The sequence below is a fragment of the Sebastes fasciatus genome, chromosome 16 (assembly GCF_043250625.1).
Source record: "Sebastes fasciatus isolate fSebFas1 chromosome 16, fSebFas1.pri, whole genome shotgun sequence".
Classification (NCBI taxonomy): domain Eukaryota; kingdom Metazoa; phylum Chordata; class Actinopteri; order Perciformes; family Sebastidae; genus Sebastes; species Sebastes fasciatus.
Window position 1 is genome coordinate 29,287,237 of NC_133810.1, and position 26,543 is coordinate 29,313,779.

General features: G+C 43.1%; 1 protein-coding gene across 6 annotated transcripts in view; it reads right to left on the reverse strand.

The window, feature by feature from the left end:
• Positions 1 to 26,543, reverse strand: part of arhgap32b (Rho GTPase activating protein 32b) — a 98,867-nt gene that overhangs the window by 18,095 nt on the left and 54,229 nt on the right. For 3 of the 6 annotated variants that reach the window (XM_074610013.1, XM_074610016.1, XM_074610017.1), the window contains 8 exons: positions 24,712 to 24,798; positions 20,247 to 20,384; positions 18,869 to 18,961; positions 18,470 to 18,592; positions 17,453 to 17,530; positions 15,695 to 15,776; positions 13,450 to 13,500; positions 11,912 to 11,986 (listed from right to left, as the gene is read on the reverse strand). In XM_074610013.1, the coding sequence (XP_074466114.1) occupies positions 11,912 to 11,986; positions 13,450 to 13,500; positions 15,695 to 15,776; positions 17,453 to 17,530; positions 18,470 to 18,592; positions 18,869 to 18,961; positions 20,247 to 20,384; positions 24,712 to 24,798 (727 nt within the window). Of the gene's footprint in view, positions 1 to 6,536; positions 6,784 to 11,911; positions 11,987 to 13,449; positions 13,501 to 15,694; positions 15,777 to 17,452; positions 17,531 to 18,469; positions 18,593 to 18,868; positions 18,962 to 20,246; positions 20,385 to 24,711; positions 24,799 to 26,543 lie in introns of those variants that run through there. The other 3 variants (XM_074610014.1, XM_074610015.1, XM_074610018.1) reach the window with 3 other exon arrangements.

Genomic DNA, 26,543 nt, shown 5'->3' on the forward strand with positions numbered 1-26,543 from the left:
ATAACTAATCTTTGGAGAGACACCGCGCTGAGCTCGGCTGTGATCACCACACAGCTGAAAGTAGGCCGGCTGCTTACCAAACTCCATCTCCAGAAACAAAGACAGCGGTTGGAAGATAACAACAACAATACAATAAAAGTGTCAAGGCGGTGTCTTTCCTCACAGCATGATATACTATGATTCATTTATAGAGACTTGCACAGCATCACCCAGCACACACAGATGTGCTGTGCTGTTGTGAATATTAAAACTTAGAGCTAACCCAGACTTGGCTCTAAAGCCCAGAGACCATTAGGTAAAAATTAATGAGGCTGCCTGTTTCGCATGCTTAATGTACACTGTGGAGTAAACTGCGTGCAGCACACTTAATTAACACTCCATCGAGCACATTTAGAATGCAGACATCAAGACCGGAGTGAAACTAATGAGCTGATGGTCACCTTGTAGTTGAATACATTTAACACTTTCTCATTGTTTTGGCAGCATATTAACAAAATCATATGCACACAGTGACGGTGCGTGAAGAACTAGGCCCGTTGGAGATGAACTGCGCCTCGCCTGGAAAGTAGACGAGATCAGGCAGCAGCAGCAGCAGCAGGGGGGGCGGAGACTAAATGCTGCGGTCAAGTTGGACAGTTTACAGCGGCCTTAAAAGAATTTGCAGGAAAAGTGACATCCTGATAGATCCGATCTGTAAGTAGACTAATAACCTACAATCTAATGTTAAATATTACAATTACACAGAAAGTTTTGACAACAAACACATGGTGTTTGTTGTCAAAACTAAGAGCCAATCAGCTCTTTGATCAGGCGACGGCCAGGTGTTTCCCATCATGCCCTTGGTTTTGCAGTCGGTGGAGAGCAACTGCGACGCCCGGCTCTAAAAACTACGGCCACCTTGATCTCGTGAGGTTATCGTTGCCCCCGTGCCCATTAGGGCTGTGTGTTGGTAAGAATCTGACGATACGATACGATATATCTAACTGCCATATTATAAAGAACACACCATATGCATAAAATCTGAATACAAAATATTTTTACTTTATATGCATTCAGAACTGCATTTGTATTCATCAACATCATAGCACTACTAATTACACGGCTGTGTTGAATACTCGATTCTGATTGGTCAATTGTGGCGTTCTGCGGTCTGTAATTTCTCTATAATAATAGACGGTTGCTATGGGAGCAGCTCTGAGGACCGTTTTGGTGTCTAAATATTGATTTCTTCAGTAAGTAGCTGTGTAATAAGCGGGATAATGTACAGCGAGCCGATCGTTGTTGTGAAAGAATCCCCCTTCAGGGCGATGAGAGACCTGAGTGCGGCATCGCAATGATCGGCTCGCTGTTCATCTTAGAGGAAGAAGAAACCTTTATTTGTCATATACATACAGGTACATACCTGTACATGAAATTTGACCTCTGCATTTAACCCATCCTAAGTATTTTAGGAGCAGTGGGCGGCTGTAAGCGCCCGGGGAGCAACTTGGGCTTGATATTTTCTTACACCCCTAGTGCCCATGACATCAGAGCAAGTCGGGATCAATTCGGAAACGAATCTAACTGGCATGCATTGTGCGCCGATCGATTCTGCGCAGGCCTGGCTCATCTCCAACGAGCCTGTTAACTATGTGTTGTTGCACTGTGGGTAATGCTTGTGGCACCTGGGTTTGACAAAGGACTCCATCATGAGTACGACAGTGTTGGAGTACGACGCTGTACCGGTGCAGTGCGGTTTGAAGTGTCATTGAATGAGTTGCTGTGTAAAAAACATGACATTGTTTGGGTTAACACCACTTCACTGTTAAACACACGATTGTTAAAGATAATAACTCACACTCGTATCTCAAAGTAAACAAATCCTCGCCAACACAGAGATTTAACTCTACCTCTCCTCCTAGTAAATAATGTCTGAACAAACTTTTGAGTCTCTATTGTTCTCTATTTTACTGAAGCAGCACAATCAATTCAGTATCGACAGTCGGCCTCTTCGCCAGCATCCGCAAACAAGACCCATAGTTTCATTTCAGGGAGTGGAGCTACGTTTCCCCCCCTCAGGGAGAAATCTCTTCTGCAGATAAAACCGCTGAGGCAGCTTTGTTTACTCACTGTTGAGGCCCTTCTTCAGTATCATGAGGAGGAGGAGGGGGGGAGGGTTGAATGTGCAACTGTGTTGGCTAAAAGTGACACGTCATTTTTATTGAGGGAACCAGACTGACTGTAAGACGTGAGGAAGGGGAGTGCAATGACAAGCATGACTCTCCAGAGGACGGACGGAGACTCCCATCTGCTCTCTGTCGGGGCAGATGGGAGTCTGAGGGCCGGCAGCTCTTAGAGCATGCTCAGCACTGAAACGGCCTCTGACACACACCGTTGAACTCCATCTGGGTAAAAGGCTTTCAATTTAAGGTTTGTGGGTCTGATCAATTCCGTAACATTAATTACAAGATTTATAGAGCGCTACAGGAATGAGTCCTAAAACCCGGAAATGAGTTTGAGCATTGTAGCGCTTCCTGTTCCCTCGTCTGGAAGTCAGCGGGTTGATTGAATGTGTTTTTAGTTAGATGTCTGAAATAAGATCTGTGGTTAACACAAGTTGAAGAGATTTTAACGTTTTGTTCTACGACATAAAATACATCAATAAATACCCCAACTCATGAATGTTGAAGCCTTTATGTGTCTTTAAAAAAGGCGTTTGCTAACAAGTGGCTAAATGAGACTACTAAACGTCATCACGCCGACTCGCACTTAAAGGGACAGTGTGTAGGACTTGGCAGCATCTAGTGGTGTGGTTGCAGATTGCAACCAACTGAGTAGCCCTCCGCTCACTTCTCCCTTTCCAAGACTGAGGTAACCTGAGCCGCCGAGTGCAAAACCGTGGTAACTGTATATTAACATCATACCAGCAACATTACTAGTTTTAATGTCTAGACATCTGTAGAATATGTCACGGACATGTAAAAAAGTAAAGATTTATTTTTAAATCAACACTTCCTGCTTTCATTTCAAAATAAAAGCCCTCAAGTGTTTTTTTTCTGTGGACAGAATTCCTTCATTTGTTAACACAAGGCTTTTATTCTGAAATATTTGCAGGACAGTGTTGTAGAACATGCAGTGACTTGCAGAGCTCCATGAATGAATAACGTACAGGGTTTTAATTGTGTATTATTACTATTATTTACAAATTACCACACGTTTCTTAATCTTTCTCTGCCTAAAATAAATATAAATGACATCTATGATGAAATGTAATGGCCGTTATGAACTTATGACTATGTAGAAAGAAAGGGCTGACAGCAGCAGCAGCAGAAACACAGCTGGTCTGAACACTCGCCGCGTGAATCACGCAGCCGCCGCGTGAATCACGCAGCCGCTCCCTATGTAGATATGAAGGACTCATTCTAAGATAACAAAAACACAACCATTCTTAGTTTCAGGTGATTACACACTAATTCAAATATAGTTAGGAATATTATATTCCATTTCTGTTAATAGATCGCCCGACATGTTACACACTGTTCCTTTAAAGGGGTATTCCAATGATTTGCACTTTCACAAAGTTGGAAGTCTTACAGGGGACACATTTCTAAAAGAATGTGTCTGAAACACCTTGACTTTAGTAGTACTAACCATACCTGGTAAACTGATCTGAGTGCCTCTTTAACACAAAAAAAGATGACATTAAAGTATAATATTTCTGTATATTTGCAAACATCATAAAATCTGATGGTATATTTTTGACCCAGATGTTAAAAGCTAGGGAAATGAGAGCCAACAGCCCATTAATAGCATTTGCTTAGATAACAGATAAAATCCAGAGAGGACAAAGCTAAACATTGAAGGATGGTCATGATGCCTGAGGAGGAACACTGACAGGTTTCAGTTAACTGACTCTGTGACTGTGTGTGAGAGCTCAGCGAGAGGCTGGGACATGACAAGCCGGGGGTGAGGAGAAAAGAGGCCAAGCATTACAGCAGGAACAATTACAGACGTAATGGCAAACATCACGCTCTGTTTCTCTGCTCCAACCCAAAAAAAAACACCGCCTCATTCCACTCAGTGAGCGAGGAGCTTTTCAAAGGACGCAGATCGGAGGAAAACCTCGACTTCATAGCAACACAACAGAGTCCCGTCGCTCCCTCAAGTAGAGCTGTGACATTATAGAGCTCTAAGTCTGAGATATCTGATACTGAGCGTGTCAGTGTACCCTGAATACACACAACCACGTGACCGCGGCTCCTTGTGGCTTCACAACGCTCCCATCACAGCTCAGCTCAGCCTTTTCTCTTCAGCCAGCAGAGACTCAACAGACACCCACGCCCATGTAGATAGAGAGCGGGAAATTCAAACTGCCCTCCTCTTCACTGTTGTAGTTTCATAAAACAACAACTTGTGAATGTGTTGGATATGATTACATCATCCTGGAATGATATCTGTGGACGCTCCAAAAGCTTTTCTAAACGGACCAGATGTGTTTTCATTTATGCCCGGATGAGATTACACAATATTTTTGACGGTTACGATGGTCACGATGGTCACTATGTCAGATTAGACGATTGAGAGTCATACATTCTCGTCGTGACTTGGCCGCAACACATGACAGACTACACGTCGTCCCCTGTTCCGACAACACACGCCCTCCCGGCACCGCCGTCTTAATATCGTCGTGTACACGTCGTGAAAAGCAAAAAATAAATAAATCAAACATGCTCGACTTTCTGTCAAGACGTCGTGAGGTGACACAATCGATTGTCGCACACGACACTCATTTATCGTTCCCGATCTGAGTCGACACCCTACGACGGCCGTGTTGGGCTATAATCGTGCTGATATCGTGTAGTCTGAACCGGGCATTAGTGGTGTGGTTGCAGATTGCAACCAACTGAGTAACCCTTCGCTCACTCCTCCCTTTCCAAGACTGAGGTAATGTGAGCCGGCGAGTGCAAAACCGTGGTAAACACTGTTCGCCTCGCTCAGAGGTCGTCCAAGCCATAATAACACTTCTTTAAGAGCAACAGCAGTTAGATGGAGGCTGGCGGTACCACGGTTTAACACTCTGCAGCTCACGTTACTGCAGTTTCACAAGCGTGTCAGGTGGCTCTCTCTAAAGCCAGAGTTTGGTTTATCCGTTCTGGGCTACTGTAGAAACATGGAGGCTCAAACGGCTCATTCTACGCTAACGAAAACACAACCATTCTTAGTTTCAGGTGATTATACACTAATGAAAACATAGTTATGAATATTATATTTCATTTCTGCTAATAATTCCCCCGAAATGTTACACACTGTTCCTTTAAGGAACTAAACCAGCCGTGACTAGTGACTATTATTAATCTCACTTCCTGATCACTGGTCATTGAAAGAGGGATATTTGTCCAACAGAGATAACGTCTGCATTACTTGTCAAACTGAGTCACAGAAGCTACAGTAACACTGTTAACCCCTGTTGACACATCTGAATGATAACCATCTCCTGTTGGCGTTTCTGGACGGCAGTTTAGTGTGTCAACAACGGAGCAGTGTGATGAGTAACGGTGACCTCTGTCCGGACATGAGGGCTGTAAGTGTGTGTGTGTGTGTGTGTGTGTGTGTGTGTGTGTGTGTGTGTGTGTGTGTGTGTGGTTGGTGATAGCAGCCAAAAAATGCCCTGTTGTTCAATCTCTGAACGCACCACTGAACACAACCCGAGCAGAGGGAGCCGGGCCCTGCGTGGTCTCACCCAGTGATGGTAGAACTGGGAAACACACCAGAGAAAGATCAGCAAATATCAGCATCAGTACCGAGAGAGACTTCCAAACCACTGAGCGGAGCGTCAGACTACAGATGTCTAATGTTTAACCTCTTTCTTTGATAAATAAACTCATTATTCCAAAGTCAAACTTTCCTAAAACGTGGTCATTCCTGAACAGCCGACCATATTCTTGTTTCACAAACTGTTACACCTCTGTGTATATATTATACAGTATATATACTGTTTATACATATTTACTACTTCTCTATACATACTACATTCCTGTCTACACCTCTGTGTATATAGTTTTAGTACTTCTCATTATTACATCCTGTTTACATTCAGTTTTCCATCTGAAATACTGTCAGCATCTAAATGACTAATTTACGTTTACTTGTGTGATTCACCCTTTTATGTACTTATCTTATGAGCATTGTTGAAGGAACCGACTGCTTTGGTTTTAATTGACAAATGACACAAAATAAAGAAAACGTTGAAACTTCTCGCATTAGTTGTAAAATATAAATACTTTGGTTGAAGAGGTAAATATTATCCATAAGTTATGTTTTTCCTTAGTTATATTGTTCTCTAATGGAAAAAAGGAGGGGTCATTTGAGGAAGGAGTAATATTTTCCACAGAAAAACCTTCCATCATTCAGAGTGCTTTAGTCTCCTCCTCTCTATGAGGATAATAACTGTTCACTGTTCTTCTTTGAGAGAGTAAAGCAGTAGTTTATCACATTAATGAGAGGATACTGGAGCCAATATAGAAAAATCAACTACAAATTCAAATGTATTTTCTTACCTTGGCTCCATAACGCAGACCGGCTGAGGCTTTATGACACAGTTTAGAAATAGGTCCAAAGTACAACTAAGTTATCTGCTTATCTTTTCCTTTCTAACCGTAAATACCTGGAGAAAACAACACTGAGACCTGAAACCTGAAACCTGTAGAGCTCAATGAGGTCCCTTTGACCAACTGAGAAAGATAATACAAGTTTAAAGTTTAGACTCAACGAGTAGAGAAGTGGCTTTCCTCCTCCTCTTCCTCCTCCCTCTCTGCTCAGTCAGCTAGAACACACACACACACACACACACACACACACGCTGCCTTCAGGTGCTCACTGAAAAATGGGAATTACCGGTTGTTAATCCCGGTCTAACAAAAGCTGTGGGTGTTATTGAAGCAAATTGTATATTAAAGAGAATATACAATCCCAGAACTTCCTTCAGTTGAACTCTGACAAATCTGAGGTTCTCCAACTACATTCCCACTCAGTAAATATTAAACCAGTTGGGTGTTTTATTTGACACAAGACTTTGATTTGAGGCTCAAATAACAACGGGCGGTGCAATCTTGCTTCCTGCACCTCAGAAATATTTCTAAAATAAAATAATTTTGATCCTCTCATGACGCTCTCATCTGCTCCCGTTTGGATTACTGCAACGCCCTCTACTTGATTTTATTGTTAACTTTTAAAAGCTCTGCATGGTTTGGCACCAAGCTACCTCACTGAGCTCCTTACTCCGTACGTGCCACCTTGTAACCTGAGGTCCTCTGACTTGGTCTTACTGGTTGTATCCAGGTCTAGGCTGGTCACTAAGGGAGACAGGGTCTTTGCCATCAACGCCCCTAGACTCTGGAACAGCCAACCTCAGGACCTCAGGTTAGCCAGCTCTATAACCAAATCTCTTTTTATAAAAAAAGTTTTTTTCAACTCCATAAGGCAACAGCTTGGTGCTCCTTTTCCACACCTTATATTGTCCTCCTTTGGCATACGTGTTGAAAGTTATTGTTTTGATACCGCTGGTTACGGGTTTTAGTTTTCTCATTATTTGCTCTTTATGTTTTGTTATTTTGTCTGTATTTCATTGTATCTGTGCAAGCACTTTGTCACTATGTTTAGAAAGGTGCTATACAAATAAAGATTATTATTATTATCATAAATCAATATGACGGAGTAGGTGAGCCCAATCAAATAAAAACACGTGATGCCATTTATAGAGTCCTGAAAAACACTCCACTCCCCCAAAACTCATAAAGAGTTCCTTCTGTGCTGTAAATACTGGACAGCCTCGCTGTATTTTACTGCTCCTCTCTAGACATAACTACACAATGTGTTGCTTAATAAAACAATCATATAAAATGAAACAGCTTGGAGCTACTTTGCGCTGCAGTATTACAGGAAGTGGACTCAACGTGCAATAAGAATGTTACTGTTGTTTTAGTACGTACAAATCCCTGTTGGTGCTCACACAGCGTTCATGCTCTCTTAACCCCTCTGTGACTCGCACATGTGCCTGATTCTAATATTGCCGACAGCATTTGAAGGCAGCACGATATTGGTTTACATGGTGGAAAACACCCCTCTGCACCGTGCAAACACATGATCCTAACAAACAGCATCCCTGCTTCTCCTCTGTGAAGACAACATACAGTATGTATAGGACTCTCTCCCTCTGAGGGGCCCTTTGGCCCCCTGAAAGCATTATCTTATTAATTCCTTAACTAGCTTAGTCCCTAAGCAGACAGTCAAAATCAAGTCAGACTAATTTGTTGTTGGTTGTGAATCACAAGACTGGAGTCAGATGCATGTGATCACTTTTAACAGGTTTCTTTGGGCTGATCCTGAACTTCCTCTTTGCATGTAGGTTCTGATATTTTCCATCTTCAGTGGTGGAAAGTAATTAAGTACATGTATTAAAAGTACTGAACAGTTTTAAGGTAGGCCTACTTGTACTTCTACGGAGGCCCAAAGAGGTAAAATCATCCAGTAGTTCACAAAAAAAGCTAGTTAAAATAATAAATACAGATTTGTGTAGCAGAACTTCCTTTTTTTCTTCTTTCCCACCTCATTAATCATCTCAAGATTGATCTTGTAACCCTTTGGGGGGCCCCGACCCCCAGGTGGGTAACCACTGGACTAAACCAGCCAACTGTATGTAAAGTGGTTCAAACTGGCTCCACCTCCAGCAGCTATAAACAGTTGCTGCTGAGCGGTTACAGATAATGGATGGATGGAAGTACACATTGCTGATTATACTTCTGTACTTTTACTTAAGTAAGATTTTGAATGCACTCGTAATAGAGTATTTTAATTTGGTGCTTTTAACTCAAGTAAAAAATCTGAATACTTCTTCCACCACGATGCATCTTCCATGTGTATGTAACACAGCAGCAGTGTCCTACAGTATCACTTACAGAGCAGGAACTAGGTGGAAAGGTTACTTCTGACAGTACGGAGTGAAACAGAGCGAGTTTCCTCTTCTCTAATTAATTTTTTACTGTTACATGCGAGGCATTGGTAGAACCGTGGGAGGCAGTTTAGTTGTCAGAGACAGAAAGCAGCAGGTGGAGTACTCCTTTAGGACTGAAGACTATTAGCAACGTGCTGAAAAACACCAGTCACCTAGACAGCAAGTAGTGATGTCATAAACTACCATATAACAGGATGGGAGCTTTGTGTCAGATCAAGTATCATGCAGCTGCTATTTTGCATGGATCTGAATAATCTATGTGCCTCCTGGGATGTGGAAAGAATGAGGAGGTGTATTTTGCAGCTGCAAGTTCAACGTGTATATATATATAGCAGTATGTGTGTATGCATGTAGAGCAGAACGCCACGCTGTCTGAAACATCAGTATGGCTCTAAATCTGCTGGTTAAATATCTGTAAGCTTTGAAGCTTTGCAACGACACAATTGTAGGTTGTAGCGGCTCAGTTTTAAAGCTAGAGTGAAGATACTGGTATCATATGAAACTAGAAAACCTAATGCATCCATCGGTACCAACGATGTCATGCTAGCTTGTCACAAAGGAGGTTAAATAACACTCCAAACGTACGTTAAATTTTGGCAAGGAAAAACTGTCATGTCCATTTTCAAAGGGGTCCCTTGACCTCTGACCTCCAGATATGTGAATGAAAAGGTACATTTTGAACAGATAAAGTCAACTAAAGGTGTAATAAAAATGATCTTTGTGCTTTACACACTCACTGAGTTTACAACACAGCCGGAGTTGTTAGTATGTAATGAAAAGCAGCCTCCCCCCAAACAAAGGAGCGGTCTACAACAACAACAGCCTCCTATTGAAGCTTACAGAGCAGCACGTTACACAAGGAACCTCGCATACTTTCACAGCCCAGAACCGGAGCTCCAGGAAATGATCCGAGATCCTCGGGAACAGGAGGACAAATCTCACTCTGTCTCACACATTTTCTCTCCCATTTCCCGTCCTCTCTCATTCACATAACCAGCTGTCTTGGCTCATGCGTGCTCACAGCTGCCCAAATCACTGGTCCCCAGACATGACGAAGGCCTGCAATGAGAAGGGGAACAGAGGGGGCTCTACATCTGGGTCAATAACTGCTAGATCTATCGGGCTGTCTGGGGAGGAAAGAAGGCTGACTGTCATTCTTTGTCCAAAGCTCACAACTCTTTATTCTCATATTGATGTCAACAAAAGAGTCTATTTTTTACTGTACAGAGAGAAGTCTCTCTCCTCAGATTCCACCGCGACACAACACAAGCACATGAACCAACGAAGTACTACTAACGCCGAGCTCCTATTGTCGCCATTTGATCTGGAGCAGCGCAGCATGTTAGCAATTTCCATAGTTTTACTGAAAAACAGTAAAGGTTAGTGGTGAGCAGAGTGGAACAAGGCAGAGCAAACATATTTTTCCAATGCTGTGTGGCTCCCTGAAGGAATGTGCTCTTTCAGTCACCATGGAGAGGGAGACAGAGATTCTTACTGTTGCAGGACAAAGCTTAACGCTCAATGGATGGGTTTTACAGGCCCCCTTCATTGTAAAAGGATTAAATAAATCAAGGCCGGTCGAGACCCAGCGCCACGGCAGGGGTGCCGTGGCCTTTCAGCTCCGACCAAACAGACACACACAAACACAGCTGGCCCCCGTCCAGACATAGGGTACATTCAGCAGCTTCCACAAACGCTGTAGTAACCTGGCTCACCCCTGAACTCATTTGCATACACCTTGAGGGGGTGAAACAGAAAAAGAACAGACGGCTGGAGGGATAAGATCTTTTGAAAAGTGGGGTTTCATTTTTGCACCACTACATCTAATCCCAAAACTTTTATATACAGTATTTGTTTTCTTTTGCAGACAGAAGCCATGCAAATCATATAATAATATAAATGATGATGATAACAACCTGAAACATAGAAACAAAATACAACAAGAACAATCTGCAGGACTTTAAGTAACGGACATAAGAGGGAAATAGGGCCATCGTCTGCATACACAGACCAAAGTCTTATTGGTCCACCAACAGAGTGCAGATACAATGTGGATAAGTAGGTTGAAGGTCATAGACAGGGCCATCTATTAGGTCCTCCTTGTAATGTAAAGGTCCTGACACACCAAGCCGACGGACAGTTCGGGGTCGTCGGTGAGCGTCTGTAGGACTAGTTTTTGCGGTGTGTCCCGCACCGTCGGTTCTAGTCTGCCCGTGTCGGAGCTTTTCGTCCGATTCGTCATGTTGAATCAGCGGCGGCGCCCGTCGGTGAGAGAAATCACTCTGATTGGCTGCTCAGATAAAGTGAAATAGTGCATGAGAAGAGAAACGGAAGTGAGGAAAGCAAGCCGACGAGTAAAGTCAAGTGGACTCTTCTCATCTTCCATCTTCATCTCATCATTCCAACATACGGATATTTTCACAGCGACATGAACATCTGGAATGAAGCTAAGCGGTGAGTGAGAGCGGTGCGAAAATGGTCGCCAGACGCCGCTTTGTTTCATGTATGCATCATAACAACGGCTTGTATATCCGCCGTCCTCGGTCTTCTGGTTTCCCTTTTTGAATGACGGATACAGACTACCGCCGCCTGCTGTTATTTCCTCTCACGCAGTCGCAGAATGTGCGTGGTAGTTGGCCGCCGGCTGTAGTCTTTGCAGCATGTTCGAGTGCAACGTTTTGGCCGGGACAAAGGCGACTCAAAGGTCGGCCTTCTTCACCACTAGTTCTTTGATGTCGGGTTGGTGTGTCTGGGCCTTTAACACCAAAGCGTTCACACGTTTCCTGTGAGAAGAGTGAAGCTATATCCCGTCACAGGTAGTCATATCAGAGTCACACAGTGCAAATACATCACTCGGGTTGTGGAGTTAGTTTTTGGTTAAGGGGTGGCGGGGGCAGCACACCAAAGGATTTTTTTGTCTACCTGAACTTAGGTTGTAGTGGTTTAGCGGGTCGGCCACCCATGCACTGTCCTGTATTACACTCTCCATCTCCAAGTCTGCATGCAGCCGATGCACAGATGGACCCACAGACGGATGGATGGATGGATGGATGGATGGAGACATGAGAGAATCGGCAGAGAGAGAGAAGCACGTTAAGTTAGAGAACAGAGCAGCTGTGTACTTTGGGAATGTGAGGTCAGTAACTTTGCATAGAAATGATACGTGTGAGACAGTGTGCAGATAAAAGAAAAAGGTTCAGTAATGAAGTATACTCAATTAAAGAAACTTTGTATTCATCATTAAAACAAGTCTTCTTTAATGATGAAGTTATAATCCTTAAGACTTCCATGAAATCAAACCCCGTTTTTGATACTAGTTATGGTTGGCACTTTTTCAGCAATAGCCATTCAGTGTATTTACGTTCATTATTAGTGGCAGGATCCGCCACTCCTGCTGTCTACCTACGCCAGGGAAACGATGCAGTACGTAATCCAGCATTCCCGTTTGTAATCTGATCTGACTGATATCAGCCTCATGGTTGACACCGTATCAGTGTTTATATTAGTGGTATTTTCTTTTTAATCTATAAGGGACATGTAATGTTTTATACTTCTGGTGAATATAATCCAATCAATCTTATTTCCATATCTGTATTTTGTATATACAGTTCCCTTTGTTAACACCTTATTTTGAAAACCGGACGTAGTCCCACGTGTCTACTTCCTCTAACTTCTCCAAGGTGGTCTCTAGCTCTCCCGTCAGCTCCGTTCTCTTTATCCATCCATGGTCAGCTCCATCGGGGCCGTTTCAATGCAGAGAACATAAATATCAGCATATAGGTGCTCTACAGTTGTAGCGTCGGCCCATTTGACCACGGAGATGAAAGCGACGGCCGGCTCGACCACACGTTACCGCGATACGATAACGTTTTGAGTTAGCATGATGCTTTAGCCGTGATGTCTAGCTCTGCTTTTCCTGGTAATGTGTGAAACCCAAAGTGTTTCCATCCTTTACTGGATGTGTAGTGTTTACCACGCTGGATTTAACATGTGAGGGTGCTGCAGGTCGTATCCACGCAGACCCTCCGCCGTTTTATACTTTCTCATTTTGGCTCGCTGCGGTTTGTTTCGGTTGACGGATACAGAACGGATATGACGCCACGTTACTCTGACTACAACAATAAAAGCGGTAACTTCCTTCTACCTCCACATAGACTCAAATGAAGCAAACATATCGATTCTGGTATTAAACCATCACTTTCAAAATCTTAAAAAAACAAAAACATGAAACATAGGTGAATTGTTTTCCCGCCCCTAACTGTTACTACTAGGAACCACAGGTGTCGTCAAATCAACTAAGACTGAAGTCTTAAGGAACTTTAATTGAAACTCAAATGAACAATATGTCATACTGTACAAGTGCAAATGTGTAAATGTCTTTTGTGTGTGTGAGTGAGTGTGTGAGTGAGTGAAGGTGAAGTGAGTGAACAGGTGGATGAAGTGTGTATACCAACACGCACAGGGAGGGAAGAGACTCCAAGAAGCAGGCTGCAGGCCAGAGCAGGGGGAGGCTGAGGCAGAGGAGTCACAGTCAGATGCAACAAATCAAGACACATGCTATAATACTACTGCACATCCAACAACAACATTCATGACGCGTTGCAGTGAACGAGAACAAGCAGGCAGCTTAAACACCGATACGGTGAGTTGTTTGTTCTGTTGATCCAGGATCTGCTCATTTAAAGTTAACATTACTGACAACAGGGCATCTGCAGGTTATAGAAAACAAACTATTAGACTTTGAAATGTAGATTATTACAACAGATTTCTGATTGCTAAAGAACATAACTAATCACAAAGATAACTGTATTGAGGATATCTAAATAATATACTTGACCTGCGGATACCCTCCAAAAAGAAAGAAAATGCATGATTGACAGATTAGGACACGTGCAAAAAACAAACAGAAAAAACAGCAACAAGCATTGAATCATTGCTCAGGAGCCGGGGAGTGGGCAGGCAGATTAAGTCGTGTGCTGTGCGTGCACTGCAACAGTTAACTCTACAGCGCAAGATGCATTTCTGATCGGCCACACAGTCTGAAAGAAAGGCTCAAACAACTTGGGTTTGAAACTTGATTGGCACATCAGACGACACGGGCGTCCAACAGCACCCGAAACCCTGTACCTATAATGATATCCCTTCCCTCATAACTGTGGATCTTGTGGGGGTTTTCTTTGCTGTGTCATCACTTAGAGCAGACCCCGAAGTCTCAGAGGCTGTTATGCTGGTTAGGAACCCCGGCTCCACTCGCCCATCCCAAAGCCAGCCGGGTGGTTGTGACAGTGAGTCATACTGGTTTGATCAGTCTTTGGATTTGGAAGACGTGGACGTGGATTCATCCAAGAGGTTTGATCAAAAGGCTCGGTCATAGCAATGTGATGTGAACTGCTATTTTTTGTGGGGGTGCTGCGATGTGTGAAGAAGTGAAGGCAAAGTTGATCTGAAGTCTGTATTGCAGCTGTTCTCTTTCATCCCGGGAGGGTTTATGTTATACATTTGTCTTTGACACTCTCCGGAGCGTGCCAAAGAGCTTCTCTGTTTGCTCTGGACAGCGATAGATTAGCATACGTATTTGCACTGGATTTGAATAGTGCCGAGTCAATATAACACGATAAGCCGGTTGTTCCAAGGGATGACGTGGGAGAATTATGGGTTTCCTTTCACTGTATGATGCTCATAAATTTAAAAGGGACTGTTTGTACGTTTTTACACGTATAAATCATTTTTTATTGCCAATGTGTGAACAGGTTGTAACCTGAGATATGAGACCTTCCAATCACGTTCAGTCTCGTGTGTGTCGGGAGTGCGAGCGTGAGCAACAGGACGCTGACTGTCGTTGACTCAGGGTGATTTCACAGCAGGGACCCGGGCCCGGATCCGAGTACACTTCACCCCAAAGTCCAGTTTATTTGATTAGTGTGAACGCTCCGTACCGTACTCGGGCACGGTTCGCATCAGGTGTGAAAGCCAACCGTACCGAAACACGGAAGTGGACCGCTATTTACCGCGAGTAACGTTAGCAGTCAGTGAGTAGTTGTGAAAGGGTCTCCTCGGAAATCTGTCTCTGCGCGCAGCATCCACCGATCTCATCCTATGAACTGCACGGCCGTGGTGATAAAGCGGGGGGAAATATAAACAATAGTAGGCGATGAAGTCGGGCGATGTTTGTTATTTTATTTAGCTGGTTTAATGGTCCGCCTCCGAAAAAGAAGAGTCGCTCAGCTGCTCAGCGGGCGGAGAGAGAGAGAGAGAGACAGCGGGGGGTAAACAACATGTAGAGAGGCATATTTTCATGTCACATTCGGTGATATAAGAGTTTATTTCGACCAAACCAGAGTTGGTGATTGTCGGAAAGACTAACGACGGTTTTGGTGAGTTTTGTTTTGTTTCTGTGAAGTTTGAATGAAGTGTTTCACGATGCTCTGCCGCTAGAACAGCTGATCTCAACATAAACTAATACATGAGCTCTTGCTTTTAATACAGAATCAATTCCATGCACAAGTCTGTCAGACCAGTCATAATATTTGTGAGCAAGGTGTAAAACACACACGAACGCACGCACGCACCCCGAGCCACATCCACCGTCACAGACATGACCACCATATCAGTGAGACATTAACTGCCATCAGTGATGACTTGCTTCCAGCACATTGTCTGTGAATGGTTTAGAAGAAGGAGGAGGAGGAGGAGGAGGAGTAGTACCTGGTTTTGGCACCGTGTTGGTCATGGACTGCGGCACTTTATCATTTATGAGCTCCACACACTCGCTGGGAAAGAAGCCAACCTGGAGAGAGTTCGGGAGTGAGACAGGCAGGGTGAGGTGGGAGGAAGTATAATCAGACAGAGAGAGAGAGAGAGAGAGAGAGAGAGAGAGAGAGAGAGAGAGAGAGAGAGAGAGAGAGAGAGAGAGAGAGAGAGAGAGAGAGAGCGAGAGAGCACACACACACATCTATGCAGAGGTGCGGTTGTCACATTAATAATGTGATTCTGTTATCAGAACAAGCACTGTGACATCACACATGAGGTTCATATTAAGTGTATCTGTGTACCTGCTGCTCTTAAAGGGGACATATCCTGCTCCAGGTTCATACATGTATTTGGGGTTTCTAACAGACCATGTTTACATGCTTTAACACATCATTGTTCTCATCCTGTCTGTCTGAATATCCCTGTATTCACCCTCTGCCTGACGAGGAGGGCCGTGGTCTCCAGCAACCTGACAACTCATCTGAAATAGAACTGAACTGATCAGTGTAGACGGCTCCCTGCTACTCTGGCACACATGTTCCAGCTCTGTCCTAAATTATATAACCATCGTAAATCTGTTTCATACTCTATCAGAGCTTTTTGGGCAGGTGATAGAACCTGATTCTTTTGATTGCAATATTCATTGTCCCAGGAGACGGGTAGTCCTCTTACAGGAGCTAATCAGAAGATTGTGACCTTTGTATTGTTGTTAGCGCTCAGGCTGGTTCTAAAATTTACTAAAATGTGACTAACACTAATAAGCATTTTCGATTTAAGACTAAGACTAAATCTAAAATAGCTGCCGAAATGAACACGGTCATACAACACTTAAAACTAGAGAGACTCAGGTTTCTGCTTCGTGGCTCTGCCGACAAATCTGAGAGAAAATGTTGCGTCCTTCGTGGACTTCGCTCAATCTCAGCTTTAAATCTCCTCACATGTAACTTGCAGACCTACAGTCATTGTCATTATTTTTGGATACACCGCATCAATGAAATTTCATCTTGAATTCGTAAGCAGCTTGAACCACCTCTTTTTTAAATTTTATTTTATTATTTTATGCTCTTTATTTATTTCTAATTGTGTGTGTTTTTGCCAACGTATCTTAAAATTCTTGTAAACTCATCTGCTGGCTGAGACAAAGCACTCCTCCTCTCTACCTGCAGCAGTGATACGATCAGGAATATGATTTATTTTATTAACATTTTAGATTGTTTCCAGAGATATTAATGAGTTTATATGGTGACTTTGCTGTTGTAAACATTACTACAACATTTAGCCTGGTTGTAATCAAAATATTTAATTCTAATCTGGTTCTGAATTTAAAGACAACCGGGCTGACATAAGAAACGTAAAGCTAATATGCACACTTCAATATGTGTTTATTTATCGTAAGTAATATTTTCATCATCTGAAACTGGGAGGATTAGGAGTGTTATCGGATCGTACTGAAGAAGACTGTGCAGGAATATGAATGAGTCCAGCGTTACAGGCGCCGTCACACACACACACACACACACACACCCTGTAATCTGCTCAAAGGCTTCACATGAAAGAGGATCCGTATCTTGCTTTGTCTCTCGACAAACTCAGAGTATTTGAAATCTGCTTTACAAAGCAACATTCTCTCCTTGTCCTTGAAATACCTCAAGAACAAATCTAATGGAAAGTTTACGGCCAAAGGAAAAGACAGATGTTTAGTGAGCTGCGTACCTGAAAGCCATGCTTGCCTCTCCACCATGTGGTGTCTTCTTTAGGGGGCATGTCAATCACAGACACGATGTCCCCGACCTGCAGAGGGAGGATAGATAGAAGATGTGTCTTATTGTCCCTTTACGTCTAGTCGATAGAAGACATCAGTGATTGAAGGCATTATATAGCGAGGCATTAACTTTCAATTGCAATTAGGGCTGTCAAAGTTAACGCAATGATAACGCAAATTCATTTTAACGCCACTAATTTCTTTAAGGCATTAAAGGATTAGTTTGTAGCGGCTCAGTTTTAAATCTAGAGTGAAAATACTGAAACTAGAAAACCTAAAGAATCCATTTTTACCAACCATGTCATACTAGCTCGTCATGAAGGAGGTTAAATGACGCTCCAAACTTATACTACATTTTGGTGATGGAAAAACTGTCATGTCCATTTTCAAAGGGGTCCCTTGACCTCTGACCTCCAGATGTGTGAATGAAAATGGGTTCTATGGGTACCCACGAGTCTCCCCTTTACAGACATGCCCACTTTATGATAATCACATGCAGTTTGGGGCAAGTCATAGTCAAGTCAGCACACTGACACACTGACAGCTGTTGTTGCCTGTTGGGCTGCAGATTGCCATGTTATGATTTGAGCATATTGTTTTATGCTAAATGCAGTACCTGTGAGGGTTTCTGGACAATATCTGTCATTGTTTTGTGTTGTTAAAGCTTCAAGAGGCAGAAGGTTTTTAGCATCATTGGGCAAAAACTCCATAACAACCTTTCAGCATATTTTAATTCAAGTGTTCTGAGAGAAAACCAGACTTCTGCTCCTCCTCATGGCTGTTTTCAGGCTTTAAAAATCAATTAATCGTGATTAACTATGGACAATCATATGATTAATTGTAACTAAATATTTGAATCGATTGACAGCACTAATTGAAATATTTGCGAGTGACAGAGTGTGTGTGTGTGTGTGTGTGTGTGTGTGTGTGTGTGTGAGTGTGTGTGTGAGAACTGTTGTTGTTGTCACCTCAAAAGACAGCTCGTCTGAGGCCTGGGCGATGTAACGCTTGATGACGTGGGCAGCAGCGATTGCTGGCACGTTGATCGACGACTCCTCATGAACCAACAGATGATTTCCCTTATTGTCAACCTAGTACACACACACACACACACACACACACACAGAGAAGACTTACACTTCATTTCAACAAATGTCATTTAAATACGTGCAAATAGAACAGGAGCATCGATTTGCTTGGCGGTGCAGTTTAGGGATGCATTTCACCCTCTGCTGGTTCTTTCAGAATTACACAGTTTGTCTTTGTCATATTTGTGCAGGTTTAGCTGCCGCAAAAGCCGCACAACCCTTTGAGTGAATCCGTCCCCTCGGTGTGCTCCTCAAAGACACAGGACAGTGCAGTCTCACCTCCATCCACGTGAGGGCGGGCCCACAGTTGATCTTGTTGTCAGCGATGGCCGAGAGCCGGGAGAGGTAAGCCAACAACATCTGGGAGACTGACTAACATGGCAGAAAACACACACACACACACACAGGCCAGTTAGAGTCATCACATTTACTTCAGATGGTGCCGTTCACTACTAACACACTGAATACTAGACGGAGCTGCTCCAGTGGGTGTTAATAATTACCATTAAAGCCATCAGCTCCTTGTGTTAGAGTGTGTGTTTCCTGAGTGACAAAGGCAGCTAATTACACACAGCTGAAGAGTGCTGCATGGTAGTAAACCACTTGAAATGACATTTGCAGCTATGACTTCACATTACAAGGGGAATTTAGTTTTATAGTTCCTGCTGCACATTTGAGTTCATGATGACACTTAACTTTACAGAGAAGAATGGGGAAGTTCAGGCTTTAATAGCTGAACTGTTCTTGTCTAAACCTGCAGTTACATCACTGTTCACTATCGGGGCTTCGTGGTCAGTCTCATGCTGTACATTAAAACTGGTGGCAAATAAAAACCCAGAGAACATTTTGTTGGAGCAATGAATCCTATAAAACACAGCTACTGGTGGAAGTGTGATGAAGTACTGCAGGCAGCTTTGTAAAAGCTATTATTCTGAAAGCGTCCACACACACAATGCCCCTCTGTGATGAACTGGTTTTACCAGTTTGGTTTGATACCTAACCTCTGCATTCCTTTTAGAGCCCCAATCGGACCATAAAGGTTTCGTCTTGCTCGGGATACATTTCACAGGCGGGCTGACGAGGGAATAGCTGGCTAAATATTACCTTTCCCAAAGACAAAAGCCACGTAGATCATATTGAATATCAGAGCACAGTAACAGGTTTCATCTAGATACCTTGTTATCTTGTGTTTTAAAAGTATGTGGGCAGCAAATGCTACCATTCATTCAGCTTAGGGGCTGACTAAGTACTGGATGGTTCTTTGAGACACACGATATGTAAATGACCTTGGCATGGTGCGGTATATTTGTATAGTATGTTGTTTTCAAGTTTGTTCATTTTCTATGGGTGTTTATTAATGCCAATTTGATCCTATTACGTTATAAGGGTGATTTTATTTTGAAAGGATAACACCGGTAATAGAACCTGTTAGTTAAGGCAGGTGCTTTTATTTTGTAAAGACGATCGTCTGCGTACACCCCACCACGTCTCAGAGGGGTTGTAGAGAGGATGGGGGGGGTGCAGAGGGAGTTTGGGTTACACTAGGTGTGTGTGTGTGTGTGTGTGTGTGTGTGTGTGTGTGTGTGTGTGTGTGTGTGTGTGTGTGTGTGTGTGTGTGTGTGTGTGTGTGTTAGATGTGTGTGTTTTCAACGTTTACCTCCGACTGGTCAGTCAGACTGTCCAATCGAGGCAGCTCAGGCAGCTGTGAGAAGCGTCGGTCATAGATGCAGAGGTGCAGGTGCTTGTCCAGGACACGGAAATCTTCATAGCTGCGTTTCACAATCCAACTTCGACCCTTCAGAACGACAACGAAAACACACGAGTGTAACCGGCGAGGAAACAGAGAGAGAGAGAGAACACAATCAAATGTTTGAATAGCTGCAACAACCAGACCAAACAGGAGCAATTGATGAAAAAAAAAGCTCCATAGAATACAATAGAAACATAACAGATAATAAAAAATATCAAAAGAATCACTGTATAACCGCGACAGGCACCTTACAGTTGGCAGTGACAGTGTACACAATATCTCAGGACACTCCAGGTGTGTGAAACGGTAGAGAGAGGATGCCCATTACCCGTACCTCATTCTGTTTACTTCACATTTCTGCAGTTTCTAAAGAACTCTAAGTTTAATGAATGCATGTTCCTAACTTCCAGGCTGTAATTAGTCTCCATTCATGTCTGTACAATACAATAATCAACCAGCTGAATCTGCGTGGGATTGTTTTAAAGACTCTTGTGGTGCGTTCAGGTGCTGCTGGGAGCATCCGACATTTGAGTATCTTTGGCCCTGTTCAGACCTGGTATTAAGATGCGTGCTCAGTGATCCAGTCTAGCTTTAAGTACGCCTGTTCACGCCTGGTATTAAGATGCGTCTCCACATGTGGCCACTTGTGATCTGATCTCACTTCCCCGCTCTATATGTTAATAAACACGCAGTGAACACACGGCTACTACAGCAGACGTTGTGATGTAATACTACAGGAATGTCAGTAGTAATATTGTGAATTCAGGTACATTTTATATATATCAAAATATAAGGTTATTGGACTGGCGGTCCCCGGGGACCTCCGCGCCACCGGCACCGCTGCTTTTGCCAGACAACAGCAGGTACGAAGCTTCAGAGAGCCGGGGAGGAGAGAGAGCGAGCAGGTGTTAGCTCTGCAGTATGATAAGTAGTATGATAATAACGCACCTCCTGTTCCCAGTCTGATAGTCTGTAGATATGTAGCCTATAAATAAGATATAGTTTAATAAAATACAGATGTACCGACAGGATACTGTAGAGCACAGAGGCCGTTTCCATGCTGACAAGTGCCCCTGTCTGCCTGTTTATCCCCCTAAGGGAGCGCGGTGATCCCGGTGATCCCAGCGGGACATCAGATTAGAGTAGACGGTCCTTAATGTGGCCCAGGACACATTCACGTACACACTGCTAAAAGAATGTGGCCATATGTGGCCCAGACCACCTCTGAATGTGGTCTGAAAGATCCGATCTCAATGCATCTCGAATGCGTTGACACCTGTACTTAGAGCGCTCTACTTGTGATTGATCACTGAGGACGCATGGTAATGCCAGGTGTGAACAGGGCCTCAGAGCAGGCTGCACAACAGCAACTCTTTAAAAAGGTATAATATGCAACATTTTCCAAAAAGAAAACTCCAGACAAAACGGGTGTCTGGTGTGGTCAAACACTGACACCAACTATTTTGTTGCCAGTAGTTGAACTTTGTGGATAACGTGACAAGAAGAGCCACCGGCCTCTGTATCAGCATAAAGACAAGCTCACTATTTATCAACCAAACACAGCTGTGACTCTTCTGTTCTCCTTTTTGTCTCTTCTGTTTTTGTCCCCACAGACACTCTTCTTTTCATGCCTCTCTAATACAATGGCACTGTCTCAAAAATAAAAAAAAAGGCAATCAAGTCTCCCGTGGACTCGTATACTTTGATACTGAAAATGTCTTTACAAATAAAAGAACATGGGCTTATAAATGTAGTGATTCAATGCCAAACAGTGCAAACCTAGAGACCCTCAATCACCACATTAAATGTAACTCTTCTTTAAGAGTTCGTCCATGGATTTGTTGTTTCTGTTTCATCCAGTAAGACGAGGATCCAAACCTCAAAACCCACCGAGAGACTAGCGGTGGAAAAAAAGTCTTTCGCTTTGATTTGGCCTAGAAAGATGCGTCTGTACCGAGGCCAGGGCTTGTGCGACTGGGACTGCAGTGCACCACTCAGCCCACTGATTCTAGTGCTGTTTTATAGTGCTGGCTGGTAGAGACAGGAGGGTGGGGGGGGGGTTCAGGGAAGTCTTTATGCTGTCCTGCCCCACTTTCAGACAGTGCTTCAAGTTACCCCCCTTTCTGTGGAATTGAACCAATCTGTGCTGTGCTACTTTCTGGGTTTAAAGCTCAGATCTCAAGGCCGACTTTTTGCCAGTTTTCAAATAGACCTAGTGTAGATTTAGCAGTTTTCCGATGGCTGTAAGAAGTAGGAATTTTCCAAGTACACAGCCACATACTTGTGTGGCATTGCCAAGGTCGTGCAAATGGAACATGATCTGTGGAGGGAAATGCATGAAACCAGAATCAAAAATGTCACTGGAGGCGGCCGGGGCAGAGCTTCTGAGCAGCTGAGCAGCTGGTGTGCATGTGTGTGTTCTACTTTAAGGCCGTGCCCAGTTTTGGGTTAATCAAATTTGTTGCAAAACTATATGATGTAATCATAAATAATTAGTTACTCTGAGATCTCTTCTTATAAAGGGAATTTTAACTTCAATGTTGACAGGAGCTTTGAAACGACACTAAGCAAGGAATGCACAGCCGGCTATAAGAAGAACATCACACATAGGGGTGTAAGATCAATACACACAAGTTTCGCCGTGTTGTGCGATACTTGTGTGTATTGATGACTATATCGATTCTCCAAAACACTGTATTGATTTTTTATTAACCTCTTAAAAATTCGGAGGTTGTAGCGGACTCAGTTTTAAAGCTAGAGTGAAGATACTGATATCATATGAAACTAGAAAACCTAATGAATCCATCGGTACCAACCATGTCATACTAGCTTGTCATGAAGGAGGTTAAATAACGCTCCAAACTTACGCTAAATTTTGGCGAGGAAAAACTGGCATGGCCATTTTCAAAGGGGTCCCTTGACCTCTGACCTCCAGATGTGTGAATGTAAATGGGTTCTATGGTTACCCACGAGTCTCCCCTTTACAGACATGCCCACTTTATGATGATCACATGCAGTTTGGGGTAAAAAAACATGTAGGTTTTTTTTGGATGTAATATACATTTGTTGTTTTTGCCTCTTCTAAAATGCTGTATTTCTGGTGTGGTCTTTACACTATCACAGTTTTCCTAAAATTAAATGGAAAAAAAGAAAAACGCAATATATCACCTTGCTTACACAGTATAACAATATATCGAAATATATTCAATCAACGTATATTTGTATAGCCCTTTACGACAATAAAAAGGTACAAAAAGTGCTTCACATTAACATCAGGAAATAGCAGGAATAAAAACATAACATATCAAAAGGCATAGGGAAACTGTCACAGCGCTACTAGGTATTAAAAGCCAATCTAAATAAATAAGTCTTGAGCTTAGATTTAAAAAGCACTAGGTCAGTGACGGTGTGTATATCAGAGGGTAACTTGTTCCATAGTTTAGGAGCAGCGACAGCAAAAGCACCATCACCCCACAGCTTATACCTCGACCTCGGGACTTCTAAAAAAAGTTGACCGCAAAGCCCTGTTATGCTCGCGGAGAGTTAAAATCTCGGACAAATAAGGCGGGGCGAGGCCGTTAATGGCTTTAAAAAACAAACATCAAGAGCTTGAAATCGATTCTAAAGCGAACTGGAAGCCAATGGAGCGAGTAAAGTACGGGGGTGGTAATGTGTTCACGTCTAAAAGCAAGCATTTTGCAGAGGTTGGAGGCGCGCAAGGGGAAGACTGGTTAATGGTTAATATTGAATGGTTACCCCGTGCATCATGATACATATCATATCACCAGATTCTTGGCAATACACAGCCCTAATCACACATGCTGCCGGCAATAACTGCAGCAATCAATGATTGAATTTTCCAATAATAACGCAGAAACATCCAACCTATCATCCAGGAGATCAACATAAGCAGTTAAATACCAAAAAACTCAGCCGATAATATCCTAAAGTATGTGCTGGAAACGTGTTGAGTACTTTGTAAAAGCTCAGGGTTGAAGAATTCACACTCTGAAGCCCCCCCCACCTCACCCATCCTGGCATCCACAGCCACAGCTCTTTTCAATCCAGATCCAAAGTCCCACATAACTTGAATTTTTAGGTGTTTCAGAAATGTCTGAATTTGAGCCAGCGCTCTCACACAGGGACGACGGCGCTGGACGTGTGAACGGCTTGTACTGGAAAATCACTTCTGACAAGTTTTTAGAGGAGAAGTTGAAAGCATGAATACATTTCGTCGGTGTGTGTTTGTGTTTGTGCACTTGAAGTGGAGTCTGTGTGGGAGTCTGTATGTAATGATATGTAGGTGTGTGCGTGCTGTGGGAGGTTAGGCATGTACAGTATCTGTATCTCATCAAACCCAGTAGAGTCTTACCTGGCAGTAGATATGAACTAAGTACACCAGCTCCTTCGACTCATAGCCGTTCCGCGTCACTTCGCACTGTTCATCCCCGAGGGACAACTGGAAGACAGAGAGAAAGAGAGCTTTGGTCATTTCAAGAAAACAGGGAGAATCAGATAAACGGACTTCTACATCTTCAGCTTCACAAACCCTTTGACAGGTCCGTTATCACAACACACACAAAACTTCTATTCATGATCCTAAGCAAAATATTGTCAAGGAAAAACTGTCATGGCCATTTTCAAAGGGGTCCCTTGACCTCTGACCTCCAGATGTGTGAATGTAAATGGGTTCTATGGGTACCCACGAGTCTCCCCTTTACAGACATGCCCACTTTATGATAATCACATGCAGTTTGGGGCAAGTCATAGTCAAGTCAGCACACTGACACACTGACAGCTGTTGTTGCCTGTTGGGCTGCAGTTTGCCATGTTATGATTGGAGCATATTGTTTTATGCTAAATGCAGTACCTGTGAGGGTTTCTGGACAATATCTGTCATTGTTTTGTGTTATTATTTGATTTCCAATAATAAATATGTACATGCATTTGCATAAAGCAGCATATTTGTCCACTCCCATGTTGATAAGAGTATTAAATACTTGACAAATCTCCCTTTAAGGTACATTTTGAACAGATAAAAAATGTGCGATTAATCACGATTAATTATGGACAATCGTGTTGCTCTCGGTTTTGTCAGCGCTCCTCAGGTTAGTTCATGTTTCGTACGTCTCAGTCTCCTCTCTCTCTCTCTCTCTCGCAGCTGCATTGATTTTATTTTTCGATTTTATTTGGTTAAATCTGCATCTGATTGTTCAGAAACTACAGAAACATTTGCCCTGCTCTCCCAGCAGCGAGCATATAAAGTGAGACTGGGGGTATTCATTTATGTGCTCCCATAGTCCACTTAACAGATATTGTCTAAGCGATGTCATGGTGCCGGTGAGGAGAGAACAACACATGGAAGTGTTTTGTTTCCATGAAAGAGGGCTTGGTTTAAAGACAGTAGTTAATGGAGGAGCAACCCTCACAGAACAACAATGCCCTTTTCTGTGTCTCCTTTCAGAGGCTCAAACTAGTGTGACAGCAAATGACCTAATTACCTCTCTGTTGTTCGGTTCCAGCACTGAGCAACCCGCAAATGTTATTGCACTCGATGTACGAGCAGAAGCCGTTCTCTTGACAGAGAAGCCAGCGGAAGCAGCAAGAACAAACTTTAGATGTGAGCCCGTAGGGGCAGGCATTTCAGCATTTCACTGGAAGAGTTTAACGGTTTTAGGAAAAAAGGAACCGCTGCCCAATGACCAACTGTGACTAAGGAGACAAGAGCAATAGTTTGGATTGACTGGGATCACTGCTGTTTCAACAAACATAAAACAGACAAAGCATTGCTGTGCTGGAAGAGCAGCATTACAAAACCCTGTTTGACATGTTGAGTGACTTTTAACTTCTCTTTATGTCTACACTGAAATGTCTCAACAACTATTGGATGGACTGCCATGAAATTTGATTCAGATGTTCATAATCCCCTCAGGATGATTTGTAATAACTTTGGTGGTCTGTTAACTTTTCATCTAGTGTCATCATCATCATCATATATCAATATACCAAATACCTGCATAACAATGACATTCCAATCAGCCTCATCTGGACTTTGTGTTTAGTGACAATTAGCACATTATACCTGCTAAACATCTGGATGTTAGCATACTACTGTGACTACAGTAAGTGCTCACAGAGCAGCGAGCACGTCTGTAGACTCTCACTCTGCGTCCTTCCCCTGCTAATATTAGTCTTGTATATAGA